This window comes from Miniopterus schreibersii, assembly GCF_964146895.1.
Source record: "Miniopterus schreibersii genome assembly, chromosome: 7".
NCBI lineage: Eukaryota > Metazoa > Chordata > Mammalia > Chiroptera > Miniopteridae > Miniopterus > Miniopterus schreibersii.
In genome coordinates, this window is record NC_138108.1 from 50,430,529 (window position 1) to 50,447,832 (window position 17,304).

The 17,304-nt window shown below is 40.9% G+C and overlaps 1 protein-coding gene across 16 annotated transcripts in view; it reads left to right on the forward strand.

Moving 5' to 3' along the window:
- RBMS1 (RNA binding motif single stranded interacting protein 1) overlaps positions 1-9,320 on the forward strand; it is a 202,990-nt gene extending 193,670 nt beyond the window's left edge. For 14 of the 16 annotated variants that reach the window (XM_081142094.1, XM_081142093.1, XM_081142106.1 and 11 more), the window contains 4 exons: positions 3,090-3,200; positions 4,328-4,408; positions 5,845-5,929; positions 6,659-9,320. In XM_081142094.1, coding sequence (XP_080998220.1) covers positions 3,090-3,200; positions 4,328-4,408; positions 5,845-5,922 — 270 coding nt within the window. In that variant the 3' untranslated portion in view covers positions 5,923-5,929; positions 6,659-9,320. The remainder of the gene's footprint in view (positions 1-3,089; positions 3,201-4,327; positions 4,409-5,844; positions 5,930-6,658) is intronic. The other 2 variants (XM_081142104.1, XM_081142096.1) reach the window with 1 other exon arrangement.
- The last annotated feature ends 7,984 nt before the right edge of the window (positions 9,321-17,304 follow it).

The window sequence follows — 17,304 nt, forward strand, 5'->3', positions numbered from 1 at the left end:
AAAAAAGTATTCTCTGGGTTAAAACCATGTGCCAAAGATGGTATAGGATTTGGGAAATTTTAAGCATATAATATGTAAATGTACAAGTTCGTTATAACACTTTCACTCACCTTTGTCTTAAAACAAATTGGTAATTGATAAGTTAAATTTTCAATCTGTCAGAACTTAAAACATATCATATTGGAGATGGGGCACCATTTTCTTCCTCCTTACAGTTCTGTAGGAGATCATTAAATTGAGTGTGTTTTGTTTTGTTTTTAATACTCACCTGAGGATATCTTTTCCATTGTTTCTCAGAGAGAGTGGAAGGGGGAGAGAGAGAAAAACATTGATGTGAGAGAGACACGCAGATTGGTTGCCTCCCGCATATGCCCCAACCAGGGTCAGGGATCGAGCCTGCAACCAAAGTACATGGCCTTGACCGGAATCAAACCCAAGACCCTTCAGTCCAAGGGCCGATGCTCTAACCACTGAGCAAAACCAGCTAGAGCATTGAGTGTTTTACTTTTTAAATTTTTTAAATTGTAAGGTTTTTTAGAAATTGCTAATATTTAACAGTACTTGGGATGAAACCTCTCATTTTTTACATTCTCTTTAATGCAAATATAAAGTGTTCAAAATTGATCTAGAGGTTTTTATCACTTAGCCTCTTCATGGAAACTATAACTACAAAAGTAGTAACACCTTTGTTGGTAAATAAATGTGATTTCTTTAGTGGCATGAGCATTTGTTGCACTCACGTATACATTACATTTCTTTTAGCTGAGTGACCTACACTTCACCTTATTAGTATATTTTAATGTGTTTTCCAAAAATACATAAAATCCAGTTTGTTGAATTAAAACATGGATTTGAAAAGTTGAAAAAATAAAAGTGGAGAACAGAATCACACAAAAGCAGCCCAGCAGTGACAACACATGCTTGCAGTGGGAATCTTGATAAGCAATACAGTCCACAGTGCTTACGAGATAAAAACAGGTCAGGTGCTTGGGAAAAGCACGCTATTTGGCCTTCAGATGAGATAGGAATTTCACTCAGGACCCCTAAAGAGGACACACTATGTAGTGTAAGATCATGTGTATGAAACAGCAGTCCAGGGACAAGTTCTGAACAGAAAGTTGGTGAGATGACTTTGAAGAAGTGAATAAAAGATGTTTAGTTGATAGCACAGAGGAGAACTCTGTGCTGTGTGTCTTTATAAACACATAGATGTTTCTGTATGCACACATAAATCTGCAAACACATAGCTACTTGTGTGCACATTTACACCCACACGTACACAAACACTTCTGGCAGTCTCTTTCCCTACTTTATGCCGTCCTGTTGTGAAATGCTGGAAATGAACTCACTTTTCACTTGGGGATTTCCTAGTATAGCGTAGCTCCTACAGATGGATGGGAAAAGGGAGCAAGGAACTCCTTCAGCATAGTCGGTTTCTGAGTCATTTCCATGTTACCACACACTTTTTTTTTTTTTATATATAAATATATCTTTATTGATTTCAGAGAGAGGAAAGGAGAGGGAGAGAGAGAGAAACATCAATGATGAGAGAGTCATTGATCGGCTGCCTCCTACACACCCCCGACTGGGGATCGAGCCCGCAACCCAGGCATGTGCCCTGACCGGGAATCATACAGCGATCGCCTGAATCCTGGGTCTATGCTCAACCCCTGAGCCACGCCCGGCCGGACACCACACACTGTTTGATGGTGCACATTAAACCTTAAAAAGAAAAAAAAAATTATGAAACGTATTACACAACAAACTATTTCTGACATACATCTATTCTTTCTTGGCAGCATTTAGAGACAAAGCTGCACATATCTCGGTTTAACATCTTTAGGGAGACTGTAGTGTGAGAAGGTTCCTGTCTGAGGATTCATTTCCTTTCCCACCCAGATCTGGACTGCCTGCAGCCAGAATTAAATGCCTGCACATCAATCTCAGCCCCCAGTTGTGTATCTAATCTCAATAAATAACAGTGTATTTAAGGGATAAGTCCAGTAGAGTAATACAAAAACCTTAACATTTTGTGGTGTTAAAATAATTGTATTCTCAGGTAATTGGGTGATTGCAAAAGTGAGAGGACTGGTATAATCCATAAGAATATTATATAGGATAAATTAGAGAAAATGTAAAAATCCAGAAATAAAATTAATTGAATTTTGGTTTATGCAATCAATGTACTATTATGGAATCATTGAAAAGGATGATAATAACAGTTATACAGTAGGTTAGGTAAATATTTATAATGACATGTTAAGTTAAAAGCAGAAACCCAGGGTATGAAATTGTTTATGTACCCACATTACAGCTCTAAAAACATGCCAAGGTTAGAACCTGGGCAGCAGTAGCCTAACAGTGCTAACAGTGATGTATTAGAGAGAGAGGTAGGGTGGTGGGTGATTTTTTTTTTTCCACCTCATCTCTCTGTTGTTGTTTTTTGGGTTTTTTTAAACTTTATTTTACTTTTAATGACCAGAATTTTAAAAAATGAAATCAAAGAATCTGAACTTGGTTTATTCGTTGTATCTGAATCAGTTTCCCTGCCCTGGTCCCAAATTGTAGTTGACAGTGCTGGGAAACATTGAGTGAATGAAGAAAGTGATCTTGATCCTAACAGCCAGATCTTGAATTAAATGACCATCTTTATAGAACATTTTTTAACAAAACACTGTATTTATAATATTCAATATAATATATTATTTTGTGGCCGCATAAATCATCAACTCTCATTTATTTTAAAAAATAATTAGCCTTTTGTAACTGCCGCCAGCCAAAAATAGTTTGCATTTCCTGTTACAGCTCCTCCTGCTGGACTGGCTTGCTTTACAGTTAAGTGAGGGTAAGGCGAAAGGTGTTTAATACAGGGATTTCCATGAAGTAAGTGCTCCTTAAAAAGTCTCAGGAAACACACTCTAGAAGAGTTTAAGGAGGTAATTTATGATAGTTTGCAACTTTGAGGGGAGGTTATCTTTGCTTCACATTTCTCAACAAACAGGCATTGCATTTGCAAAAGGTAATTACAGAATCTTAACTCCATCCCTCTTACCTTGTATCTTACATGGTTCTTGTCTCCAACTTCCCAGGGTGCCGTGTTAACTCCCTCAATGGAGCACACCATGTCACTACAGCCCGCATCTATGATCAACCCTCTGGCCCAGCAGATGAGTCATCTGTCACTAGGCAACACCGGAACAGTAGGTGGCAAATTAATATCCTCTGTCTAGGCAAACAGAGGAATTAATTAATGCAGCCTGTGTCTTCCCTGTCACAGTCTCTGTGATGTCACCGATATGTCTGACCCCCTCAACACCCACCCCCACCCCACATTGCCTTCCTCGTAGTAATACTCAGATATTTCTTGATTAATTGATGAACTAAAAGTTGGTCCCCTGGGTATCTCTTCTTTAAGCACCCATACATGACTATATCTGGCCCCAATAACCAGTGTCATTCACTCACACTGGCAGATCTTGTCTCATGAATCAAAAGATGAAGGTGATTCATGGTGGTAAAGGCAGGGGATTTCTCCTCACTTATTTCTTCTATGGAATTTGGGGGCATTGAATCGTGATCTTTGTACTGAATTATTTACCTAGAGTTCAGAGGACTTAGCTAGATATTGAGTTTGAGCTGATACCACACCAGATTAACTTCCCAGGTTGATATGGGTAGTGTTTGGGTAAAACAACTGAAGACTTTTAATTCAGACTATATCTATGGTGGCTTAAAAAACAAAGGAGTAGTATGTTTTCCCCACTTGTATTCAAAACCAGCAGCAGCTTCTTGTGAAGTCTAAACCAGGGCCACACAAATCCAATGAGATTGACTAGAAAGCTGTCTTGCCTTTGGAAAAGGATGCCTGTCAGCATCAGGAAAGCAAGGGTCCACTTCCTGTTCTGCAGTGACCTGTTAAAGATCTAATAAGTCATTTACCCCTTGGGTCTTCACTTATGGAAACAATTCTTAATACTAGCTCAGGGGGCTGCTGGGAAATGAGGTCCTTTGAGGAGAGAGCTTCTAAAATAGCACATTAATGATGTTGAATTATTGAAAATGAGAAACCTTAATGATCTTCACCCATGTGCTTCTTTGTTAGGAAATCCAAAGGAAGGTGAGATTTTTACTTTGACAAATTCAAAAAGTAGAAAGCATTCACTTTGCCCTTCATATGATATATTGATGTATACTAATTAAATTTTGGGCCCATTTAAATTTCTTCTTTGAGGCTTCCAAATACTTACCATCCCATCTCAAAATTCCCCAAGTGTTCAGAACTTTGCATAGCTTTCCTGGCCCACCCTTACCATGTTCTTCTTTTCAGTACATGCCTGCAACATCAGCTATGCAAGGAGCCTATTTGCCACAGTACACACACATGCAGACGACGGCGGTTCCTGTTGAGGTTGGTACCATTCTGGCAATGAATAGTTTCAGAAATGGGTAAATTAGATGGAACTCAAAGAAAAATCAATCATTGTTCAAACATTTGCATAAAGATTTCAGTTTAAAGGGAAAATATACCTAGAGTTATTTTTAGCTTTGAATTATAATTCTCTGCATACAAGTTAGTATAGTGACACCCAGGCCACACCCCCAAGACTCCCAGAAACATTTTCTAAATTTGAAACGCATTTCATTACCCCTCAAGGCTCTGTCTTGTCTCGTATAAAATGGTGCTTACAGGCAAATTAAGATAAAGCTGAGTCTGTAATCCTAGTACCAAAGATTATATCAATCATATTAATTACAATTAGTTATAACTAAGATACTTGAAAAAACTGATGTTTCAAAACTTTAACAGAGATGAGGAACAAACTGTACCTGTTTTTATAGAGGCTGTTTTTATAGCTAAATAACTCTTAGTTCTTGTTATGGAAGATACTAATATGATATTGATATGAAAGAAGTCTGACATTTGAATTAAGCTTGGACAAAATAGCATTTTTCCAAAAAAATACCCTTAAAGTTCCAAGGAAATTCATCAACCCAATCAGTCCCATTCTCCTCCACGCAGATCCCATAGGTTCCAATTTCCGAAGCAGCCCTAGGACAGTGGCTGGATATTGGGGAGGTGTGGGGGGTGGTTCTTGTTTTGTTTGCTTCTGATTGGTTTAAATTTATGCAATTATTGACAGTCATAGTTACCAGAACCCAAAATCTCTTATCTGCAATTCTGAAACACACAAAAAAACATAAAAATAAAAATTCTCCTTGTAACTACTTTAGCAAATAACTTGACCTGCAGCAAAACTGAACCCAAACTGATGCCAGACAAAATAGCATTTTTCCAACAAAATACCCTTAAAGTTCCAAGGAAATTCATCAACCCAATCAGTCCCATTCTCCTCCACGCAGATCCCATAGGTTCCAATTTCCGAAGCAAAAATCTTTACCCCACTTCCTGTGCATATTCATGTCTTTCAGTGCAAACTTGTTAATATGATTGAGTATGAGGTACAGCCCTAAACCCCACTGGGTATATTCAGTGAGATACTGCATATGCATACCGTTATTTCAGATCTTAAAATATGAAAACATTGAACTCCAAGTCACATCTGGCCCCAAGGGATAAGAGATTTGTTTGATAAATTATAGCTTGGTTTGAAGATATAACTCATAAATGTTGGGGTGGGAGGTTCTTTGGGTCTATTCAGACATTTGAACTTCCTAGGGAAATCATTCACGTTGAAAGTTCTACATGACCTTAAGAAAATCGCTTTAAAAAAAAAAAGTCACTTTTAAAGATTGTTTTTTTTTGGAAGATGTTGGACTCAATCAGACCTGGGTAGCAGAGTTTGGATCTTATCACTCACATGTCTCATCTGTTCTTTGTTGTAGGAGGCGAGTGGTCAGCAGCAGGTGGCTGTAGAGACGTCTAATGACCATTCTCCATATACCTTTCAACCCAATAAGTAACTGTGAGGTATGAGGGAAAGGTCTCCGTAATTGTAGGACTCAGGCCAAGAAAAGTCTATGGTTCTTTTATCAAAATGGTACTTAGAATAACTCAGATTGTGTCACCCTGCTGTGATCATTGCCAAGGAATCTAGTGTTAATTGAAATGTTAAAATCCGTGATTTTGTGGATTTGCAGATTAAGTATTCTGTCCAAAAGGGGCTTATATTGAAGTCAAATGTATATTTACTCTCCCTTCTCTCCCCAAAAATCTGTAACATATTAAAAAACACCATATACCAAACTTGTCCTACAGAACATGTATTTTACATTGATCTTACTTTATTGTTCACAAACTCATGGAAATATAGCATAAGAGTTTGCATAATCTAGCTTTGCAAGGTTAGCAGTATCTTGACTTAGGAGTTTAATATCAGTATCCTTAGATTGAGAGGTTGCATTCCCAACTCTCACTTGAACCACAAATCTCAAAACTTTTACTTTAACAGATTGCAGTAATACAGCTGTGCGGAACTTGAGTTTCTCATTGCTCTGGCGAAAGTACGTTGCAGGTCCCAGGTTTCAAAGGTGGACTAGAAGTGTAGAAAGTTCCAGAGTTTGCATTTATTGGTCTCCCACCAGTGATGAGCACAGCCTTTTTAAGCACCTTCATCTTTAAAACAAGAAAGATTGCAAAGCTCTGTGGTGTATTATACTAAATGTACAAAATCGTTTGTCTTTTATTTTTCTCTTCCAGGTGTACAGAAGGGTGTTCTTACATGAAGAAGGGTGTGAAGGCTGAACAATCATGGATTTTTCTGATCAATTGTGCTTTAGGAAATTATTGACAGTTTTGCACAGGTTCTTGAAAACGTTATTTATAATGAAATCAACTAAAACTATTTTTGCTATAAGTTCTATAAGGTGCATAAAACCCTTAAATTCATCTAGTAGCTGTTCCCCTGAACAGGTTTATTTTAGTAAAAAAAAACTAAAAAAAAAACAACAAAAAACAAAAACAAAACAAAAGATTTTTATCAAATGTTACAATGCAAAAAAAGAAGAAAAAAAAAGAAAAAAAAACAACAAAAAACAAGGGAAAAAAAAAAAGAAAACTTCAATTTTCTGGGTATGCACAAAGACCATGAAGACTTATCCAAGTGCATGGCCGGATTTTTGTGGTTTTGTTCATTTTGTGTTTAATTTGTGTTTTTTTCTAGCTGTATGAAATGGGCTTTCTGACGTTTAACTAGTCCGACTCCACCCATGGTGTTCTGTGCTTGCAGTGCGAGTGTTGCTGTAATTCAGTGTTGCCGTCCGTGTCTCTCTCCTTCGCTTTCCGTTTCTCTTCCAGCGTAGTGTGAAGTGTCTTATCTTTTTCTATGAATTCCAATTTGCCTTAACTCTTTTGATGCTGTAGCTGTTTCAGTAAAAGTTAGTTCAAACTAATGATGTAGAATGCTTTGACCAAATGAGCTGGTCTATTATGCCTTGTAAAACAGCAGCATAGGGCTTTTAAAAGGTAGTCAATAAAAGTTGCTGAAATTTTGGCTTTTTTAAATACGTAGTAGGTGTTTTTAATGATTTTTCACATAATGTGTAAGGTAGTGAAATGCAAGAAGGGAAAAAACGTTTTGTGTGAAACACATTTTCTGACTGGGGAACTTTTAATAGGGTAAATTGTTTGTAAGGCTGTACGCCAACAGTTTCCTCTGATAGTTTGACTGATTTAGGATATCTGCTGTATGATGCAATGTAAAGTCTTTTTTGCCTTTTTTCAGGAGATAAAAAAAACAAACCTAACTTGATGTTCTAGATTTAGTGTAGGTAGTGTTGGGACTGGGGGTGGGGGGCGGGGGAGGGGTGTCCCCAATGTTCTGTCCTTCCTTTATACTAATGATAGTGCTTTAGAATGCGAATTAGGCCTGAGATCTGGCAAACCGAAAAATGTTGCTATTGCAATTAAATGGCAAAAGCTAAAAAGTAAGGATTTGTCTTCAAAACGAGCTGAGATATGGATAGAAGCAAAATGATTGGCTACTAGCTCTCTCTCTCTCTCTCTCTATTACGTAAATTTGAGAAATAAAAATTACTTGGCACTTTTAAAGGTAACTTCACCAAAGACCGAAGAGCCAGTAACCAGTAGCTCCACCTTGTCTCAGCATCACATCTTCTGTGCTCTTTATTTTTGCCGGACCAGTTTGCGGTTAGGAGAATGTGCCTTTTTTGTACCTTTGCATTTAGGTTTTATAATTTTAATTGATGTATGGACACACACAAACAAAAAAGCATGAAGGAAGATTTGGATCCAAGCAGTGCCACACTTTACATCATCACTACAAGTGTTAAGTGTAAAGAAAAACCAATTTTGAAACTATGAAATTCCTGATTCATAAATACACAGTTATTTCTACTTTAGTACATATAAGATGATTCACTGTTATTAATGCTCTTTTATTAAGATAATTGCATACGTTTGAAAAGCAACGGTAAATTAAGTTGTCTTCCAAAACTGTGTACTTGTCTGGTCAACTGTGTGTGATCAGTTATCTACCTCAGAGTCTATTTTCTTTTGTGCTGGGACAGGTTGCTGGCCCTCCCTGTTTCCACAGACCAAATCCTCCTAGCTCAGGAGCTAGGGCTAAGCAGTTATTTCTTTCGAGTATTTTTTAGTTCTTAAATTTTATGCTTGTATTTGATTATAGATGTCAGTGACATTTCATAGTTTCAAAAGTCCTTGCTGCTCTGAGAAGTGTAGATTCTATTGAAAATTACGTAGTCATAAGAGAAATGTGTTTTTGTTTTTGTTTTTGTTTCCTTTTTTAAAGTTGTGGTATTATTGGTTCTATGCTCCCTGGAATATTACTGCTTTGTGAAAGTCCAGACTGAACGCAGCGCCCTCTGTGTACCTAGTACATTTATAAACCTGGGTCTCTCACTACTTGATATTTTTGCATTAGTTAAGACAGAAATTTGATAGTTCAGTTAGAGGGGAGGGCAAATCTGCTGCTAGAAATGTCTGAACTAAGTGCCATACTCGTCTGGGTAAGATTTGGGAAACATAACCTCTGTACATAAAAAAAAAAAAAAAGTCAGTTAAACATCACATAGTAGACAGCCATTAAATTATAAAAAAATTAATTTATGAAGAAAGACCTTTTGTACAGATTGAAAAAAAAGATTTTCATAGAGATATCTATATGATCAAGAGAGTTAATTTTTTATTTTGTTTTACTAGTGCCACAAACTTGCCAGTGGTAACTTATTTGTCCGGTTCAAGATAACTCTGTAGTTTTCTTTCCTAGGACTTGTTGTTAAACGCCAAAAGACATTTTTGAACTGTACATTTGATCAGATTGTTAGCTTTTTCTGTTTTATTTCTTTTGAGAACCTTTGAATAAAAAACATCTGAAATTTTATTTTTCCTGTCAATTTTTTTAAGTAGATTAAATGTGTGTCAGAATTTTATCTGACCTTTCTTGAGCTCAGTAGATTGGTTAGAAACATTATTTTAGGTTCAATATGTACTTGAAACGCATTTTCTTAAAAAGAATTGTAAAAACCTTTCCATGCCCTTCTTTTTGGTTATTTAAATCTGTGTACAGGGACCAGAGATATCAACCATTAGCCCCACATTTCATCTCAACAAAAGCGCACCTTTGGTCTGTTGTTAAAGGGCCCCCTCCCTCCTCCTTCCTTCCTGCTGCCCTTTGACTGTGGCACTGTTTGTCATTACCCAGCAAGGAGGACAATAAAAACTGTGTCCCATCAAGCAAGCACACAGGTAAGGATTTCAAGATGATTTTATCCATGCCTTGACGACTGTGGGCCTCCTTGGTGACCTCATTTGGCTGTTCCCAGTAGGAGGCTGTGGCGCAGCATTCAAGGGGGAGAGAGCTCTCCCCCATTCTCTGTTTTATGGGAAGCACTTAGTACAGGAAATCGACTCCTTTTACCCAAGGCAGATTGTTTTAGTGTAGCTGTACAGTATTCATTTTCTCTGTCATGGTGGTGAAAGGAGTGGGCAAGAAAAATATCATCCCCTCCATTTGTGTGCGCCTCCCCTGCAATGCGGGTGGTGTGGAATGTGAACTAGATGCGTAGGGTTTAGAGCACTGCCCTTGCTCTGGCGAGGGGAGCCTGGCACTCAGTGCCTTACTCAGAAAGGGACACACGGTCCTCTGATGATAACCAGTGCTTCAGGGGGAAAGTTGGGGCAGGAGGGAAGTGTGGCCTCATTTTCTGTCCCAGCCTCAGTCCCAGTGCTCCTCCATATGACCAACAACCAGAGCACCTTGGGTTTCGTTTACCGTATTTTTGTTCTCATATTTTAAGAAGGCTTTCTGTCACTGGCGTCCTGGGACACCCAGTGACTGCCTTTACATAGAAACGAATAAACACTTATTCAAGATCACCTTTCTATGCAAAAGAGATGGCCTGGCCAGGCATGGCTCAGCGGTTGAGCATCGACTTTGGATCCAGGAGATTGCAGTTCGATCCCGGTCAGGGCACATGCCTGGGTTGTGGGCTCGATCCCCAGTTGGGGGCGTGCAGGAGGCAGCTGATCAATGATGACTCATCATTGATGTTTCTATCCCTCTCTCCGAAATCAATAAAGATATTTTTTTTTAATAAATAAAAAAGAGAGAAATAAGCAAATCAAAATGAGGATGGTTCAGCCCTGGCCAGTGTGCTCAGAGGTTACAGCATCGGTCCAGGCACGAGTCAGGGGCCTGTGCCTGGGTTGCAGGTTCGATCCTGGCCCTGGATGGCACATGTGGGGAACAACCAATCAGTCTTTCTCACATCAATGTTTCTCTGCCTCTCTGCCCCATTCCTTCCCTCCCTTCCTCTCTTATCTAAAAATCATCAGAAAAAATATCCTCTGGTGAAGATTAACAAAATAAAGTGATGATAGTTCAGGAAGAGCTGTCCCTCGTATGAAAAGAGGAACTGCAGTGCCTTTGGGGATAAGCACCTTGCTAAAAGGCCATGGCTGCTCGGGTCATCCTCGGGGCCAGGATTTTTCCTACGTCTGAGATGGGCCGGGACCAGCCTCCGAAGTGGAGGCAAGAAGCTCTGGCAGTTGCTCCCGGACATCCCTGTTTCCCTCTCTATCAACTAGGAAGAGGTAGAGCAGTGGGGGGGGGGGGGGGAGCCCCGTTTTGTTCCCTCCATCCCTGCCCTTCATGTGCATTGGCCCCAGGTCAATCCACTGGAGTCGGAATTCCACCTCTGGAATTTCACAAATACTGATTAAATATCCACTAGGAGGAGGGTGGTGCCTCCCAGGCTGGGGGAGGCCCCAAGAACGTTCAGGTTGAATGATGATGCCCTCGCTGCGCTGGGACAGCCGAAAGGGAAGGAAGCAAGCTCCCGTGGGGCGAGGCCGCGGACCTGTCACCCCCCTTCCCCAGCCACCGCAGAGCTTCAGAAGACGGGAGGAAAACTCGGAGCTCGGGCTTTAAGAAAAGCCCGCAGTTCCTTCCCCTCACATGGCAACGTGGTGACACACCCGCCCTGAGTCGGGGGAGCACGCTGGCGCCCCCCCCCCCCCGCAGCCGGGCCGCGGGGCCTGCGAGGGAGGGGCTCCCGGCACAGCCGAGAGGCCGAGCCCGCGCCCAGCCCTGCGTGTGGCATGACCTCCAGCGGCAATGGAATTTCAACCCTGTGAAATGGCTCCAGGGTGTCTCTTGGGTCTTTGTAGGCCAGAGAGTGTTTCAGCTCCAGCCACTAGGGGGAGGACTCCGTTCTCCTCCCCCTGGGCTGCGAGCCCTGAGGCAGCGGCCCAGGCAGGCGTGGGTTATGGCCTGGGGGGGGCGCTGCTGGTGGAGAGTCAGTTGGAGCGCAGAGCCCACGGGGGGTCACAGGGCGCTGGAATGGGTGCTAACTGTAAGGACTGACGCGCACCTAACCCCCTTGCCCGTGCGGGCAGCTGTCTCTCCCAAGAGCATCGCTGCTCGAGCTGGGGAGTAACTGAAATGTGCCCTCTGAGGCTCGAGGAAGCCAGAAGCCTTGGCAGACCCGGCGAGGCCAAGGCGCATGAAAGCGCTGGCAGGTCTCTGAGCTGCTCAGAATTGAAAACAGGTGGCTTTAGATTAAACAGACTTAAGTGCTATTATTCATTTTTTTAAACGTGACTCTCAGAGGCTGAGATTTGATCTAGTTATTCCATTGTTCATTTACACAAGATACAGGTCATAAACCATACTCTGCGGGCTTCACCTACCTTCTAGTATCCCTGAAGCCACTTTCTCTGCTTGAATACCTCCAGTGACAGGGCACTTCCCACCTCACTTAGCATCCTTTATCTTTTTGAACCAGCTCTCAAACTTGCTTAAGGAAGGAGTTAAAATTCTGTCTATGTGACTTCTACTTAGCAGCCTTACTTCTGCTAACTGAGATGCTGCAGAGTGAGCTGGTCATTCCCATTCTTGAAAAGACGTAAGTATAGTGACAGGAAACATCGGTGATTGCCAGAATGGGGAATGTGAGTATGAAGACGTAGCACAAGGGAGCTTTGGGGGGTCATGAAACTATTCTCTATCCTAATTGTAGTTACACAATTTATGTGCTAAAATTAATGGAACTGTACACCAAAAAGCCTAATGTATGACCTTTTATAAAATAAAAGCTTTTTTTTTTTTTAATGAGAAAAGTTGGTCATTCCTCAAATGTGGAAAACTGCAGGCTCCACAAATCTCTGAGCTGAACATTCCTTGTGGCTTTAACTGTTCCTCATCAGCTCTGGCTCCACACTCCATACCCCCCAGCTCACCCTCCAAGTGCACCACAGGTGACTTGGGATAAAACCCAGAACTCTAAGAATAGCCTGAGCCTTCACCTACCTCCCAGCTCCATCCCTCTGGTACAGGTGAAATGATTTCCTTTTTGACTCCTGAGACACAACACTGTTCTTAAAACTTGCAGCCAATTAAAATCCTATGTTTTATCTTTTGTCATGATTAGTTATACTGAAGACACAATGAAATATGTAGTCATTTTAAATAAAGACATCTTAATAGCATAAAAACTACTCAGGATATAAAGTGAATGGAAAGTGTTGGGTACAGAACAGCAGATACAGTATGCTCATAACTATGTAGCATTTAAATATAAAATATGAGAAGGTACTTCAAAATGATTAGCTGTAGCCCTGGCTGGTGTGGCTAGGTTGGAGTGTCGTCCCGTATACCAAAAGGTTGCAGGTTCAGTTCCCTGTCAGGGCCAGTACAGAAAGCAACCAATCAATGTTTGTCTCCCACATCGATGCTTCTCTCTCTAAAAATCAATAAAACATATCCTCGTGCGAGGGTAAAAAAAAGCTAAAGGTGGAAGGGTTAAGGGAAGTTTGTATTTTCTCATTTATACTTTTCCAAATGTTTCCAGTTTTCTACAATGACAATATAATCAGGAAAAGAAAGTTTTAACAAAGAATGTTGTCAGATCATCCTGAAATCCTGCACGATGGTATGTTATATTCCCATTCAACACGTTTATTCGTTTTTTGTGTGTAAAAGATCATGCACCAGATGTCACAAAGATGACAATGTGGTTCTGGTCCTCAAGGAACATTCTGTGGGGAGACACAAGTGTATTGTAAGGAAAAGTAACAAAAGTATGAGCTAAATAAACAGCTTTGGGAGCTCTGTGAGGGGGCCGAGACGACACTGACCCTGTCTCCTGAGAGTTTTCTCATTTCCACATTACCAACCAGTTCCTTTTTTACTGATCAGAAATCACTCAGAAGCAGCCATTTTTGCCCACTGGTTGCTCTGCCTTCTGAGAGGTGAAACTGTTAGGCAGACAAAGTCTTTGGCAGGTCAGTTCTTGCCAGAATGGGACTTGGAATAGATGTCCAAGGAGTTGATGTTCCTTTGTCACTACTGCTCTGAAAATAATGGAACGTGTATCATTTTGTTTTGTTTTAGTCAAGCAGGTGTAGGATACTTTCCAAATAATGTCATTTTGACTTCATTTACCCTCAGTCAAATGGTCTCCACATGCCAGGTTGTGGATTTGCAAACACCTGTAGTTTCCTGACACCTTCCACTGTGTCTTAAAAACTCACAGTCGTTACTTACCTCACAAGAGTCTCAGCAGGAATCCCATCATATCCACTTTGTTGCACACTGTGCTTTGACACATGCCCAAGACCATGAATATTTGTCTCTTATTGAGGGAACTTTCTTGACATTCTTGTTATATGCATGATTTTCTTCCTAGCATTTAGTTTTGTTTTATACAGAAGATTTTGTTCCAACTTTCACTCTTCCAGTAACCTTTCTGTCTACTTATTTTACACACTTTTTATTTTACAAAGTTTTAAATTTTTTTTATTGATTTGAGAGGGAGGGAGAGAGAGAGAGAGAGAGGGAGAAACATTGATCAGTTGCCTCCTGTATGCCCCCTGACCAGGGACTAAACCCACAACCTGGGCAAGGCCCTGACCAGTAATCGAATCAGAGACCTTTTGGTGCACAGGATGATCCTCAACCAACTGAGCCACACCAGCCAGGGCTATTTTACAAAGTTTTGAAGCAACTTACAAGAAACACAATAAAACACGTTTTAAAATCAGGGCTTGAGAGGTTAACAGTGAAGAGAGGTAAGGAAAGCACAGAATGTAGCTCTGCAAGTCAAAAGGCCTCCACCATCCTTATAGTCGAATCTCAATAGTTCTGAGTTTCCTAGCAGCCAAGGTGAAAGGGGAGAAAGATACACACATCTATAGCTCTTATTATCAAAGGAACCAAAGCCTCCTAGATCCCCTGGAGAAAGATAGCATTTACTAGCTTTGTACAGAGACCCCTACAGGAGACACTGGGCAGTATCCACTACATTTCCCTGCCAATATAATGACGCTTTCCCAAGGGTGTTTCGGGTAGGGACCTTCAGTGAAAGTGACTCTGGAAGGCTATAGATTCATAATGGACATTTTCAGTTAAGTCTCTTCTCAATTGCTCCTATGCGATGTACTCTGTTGCTGTCACCAAGCCCATTGCTCTACTCTTAAGGACAAGATCTGTTCTGCAACATCACAAACATTCCTAATGCTCCTTTCGCTTCCACATCCAGCCCCTCGAATAAGAGAAAAGATGCACACCACAAGTCATGATGCTGCTTACCGAGCACTTAAGGTGATACCCAAGGCACTGTCCAGTCTCCATTTCTCTGGAAGCAGCAGAGTGCAGTCGAGTGGATGGGCTGGCTGATTTGGGCAGGCATTCGCCCCTCTGTGGCAAGTGTGAGCTAAGTTAGGATCATGGCACTTTTCATTACCTAACACTTCAGCTTTCCAAGGACTCAAAAATAATATTTCCATCAAAGGATTTGTAAGAGCTGAGGAGAAATCAGAAGAAGCTCCAGCAATGTTGAGGCATAGCCCTGTGTGGCTCACCATAAACAAAATTTCTCTTATTTTCTCCTCAATGAATGGGAATTTTGTGTTTATAACATATTTTTCTCTTTTTTCCCAAGGTGATTGTGCCATTTTATTTATTTCTTAATTAAAAATAAATTAAAACAAGGGTTGCAAGCACAATAGAAAGAACTTTTATCCTGATTTATCCGAGAGCAAATTATCGACCCACTACTCCATTATCCTCTTAAAACAAGGACATTCTTCTACACGACTGCAATACAACCATCAACATCAGGAAAGGAATGCCAATACATTACTGCTGTCTAATCCTCAGACACCAGTCAAGTTTCATCAATTATTCCAGGAATGTCCTTTGTAGTAAAAAGCTCCAGTTCAAAATTATGCATTGCATTTAGTTGTCGTGTCTCTTTAGTTTCCTTTATTCTGAAATAACACTTCAGAATTTTTTTGATATTTTATGACTTGGACACAATTTAAGATTCCCGGCCAGAAATTTAGCAGTGTGTGCTCAGATTGGTGTGTTGAAAGTTTCCATTGGTCCTTCACTTTTGGCAGGAATATCACCAAAGTGAGGCTTGTTCTTCTCGCTGCATTCCATCAGGAGGTGAGTGATTTCAGTTTGCCTGTCTGCCGATGAGGTCCCCTTTGATCACTCAGTTAATGTGGTGCCTGCCTGGCATTTCCACGATCAAGTCACTCTTTCCCACTTTGCAGTTAGATATTTTGTGGGGAGGTGCTTTGCAACCACATAAATACCCTGATCTTGCTCAAACTTTGAATTTATTCATGTACTTATTTATATGAATATGGACTCAGGACTTTCTATTTTATTTAATGGATTCTAATCTCTTACAATTATTATTAGTTTTGATGTTCACATTGTCCCCAGTTTGGTCAGTGGGAGCTCCTTACAAGCCAGCTTCTGTGTGTGTTTGTTTTTTTAAATCCTCACCTGAGGATATGTTTTTATTGATTTTTAGAGAGAGAGAAAGGAGGAGAAAGAGCGAGTGAGAGAGAGAGAAACATTGATGTGAGAGAAACACCGATTGGTTGCCTCCCATACGTGCCCCGACCGGAGATTGAACCCACAACCCAGGCGTGTGCCCTGACTGGGAGCCCAACCTGAGACCTGGTGTACGGGATGACGCTCCAACCAACGGAGCCACCTGGTCTGTGTATTTTTAAGAAATGTTTCCGTTATTCTTTGAGCACGTCCTTGCTTTCTGGCACCACCAGATGTCCCAAGCTCACCTTGTACTTCCCCGTCTCAGTTCTGGATTCAGCCATTTCTCCAGAGTCCTGGTTCCTTTAAGTGAAGAATGGCAGCTAGAAGGTAAGATTTGGGCACTAGGTGTACTTTTTGTATTCACATGTCACTGTCCCCAAGCCCTCAGTGAACAGGATTAGGGAATGTGTGGGTGTGCACATATATTTACATCGATATTTTCTACATTATCCATAAATATTGAAAAAAAACATGTTTGCACATCCATACGTCCAAATCCAATCCAAAACCACTGGGTCCACTTTCTCTTTCCACGTTTGTAATTCTCTTTTCTGACAGCAAGAAACCTGGCTCCCGATATCCTTGATACATTTAGCAATTTGATCAGCTGCCTGTGTGTAACCAGCCTCCCAGCTCTGACATCACCGTCTTGGCCATGCAGACAGATGCCCTTGCCTCGCTCCCCCTGCCCAGGCTCCCATATGTGTGAGAGTCCGGGGGTGCTAAGGAAGTTCATTCTCCTCCTACTCTGCCCACAAGGAGACAGGAACCACATATCAAGGAACAGGAATGATTCTGCAATAAGAGGGTAAGTGCTCTCCAAAGGAAGGGGCCTTTTGTGATGCCATAAATTTGCCACATGAAGTCTGCTCAGCTCTCACTTTCAGATGGAACATGGTAAAAGGCTTGAAGCAGAGAGCTGAAGAGCAGGAATGCTGAGGAAGTAGAAAACCCAGAAAGGAGATACAAAGAAAAGATGTGAGTGGATGGAAGGAGAGAAAGGAAGCAGAAA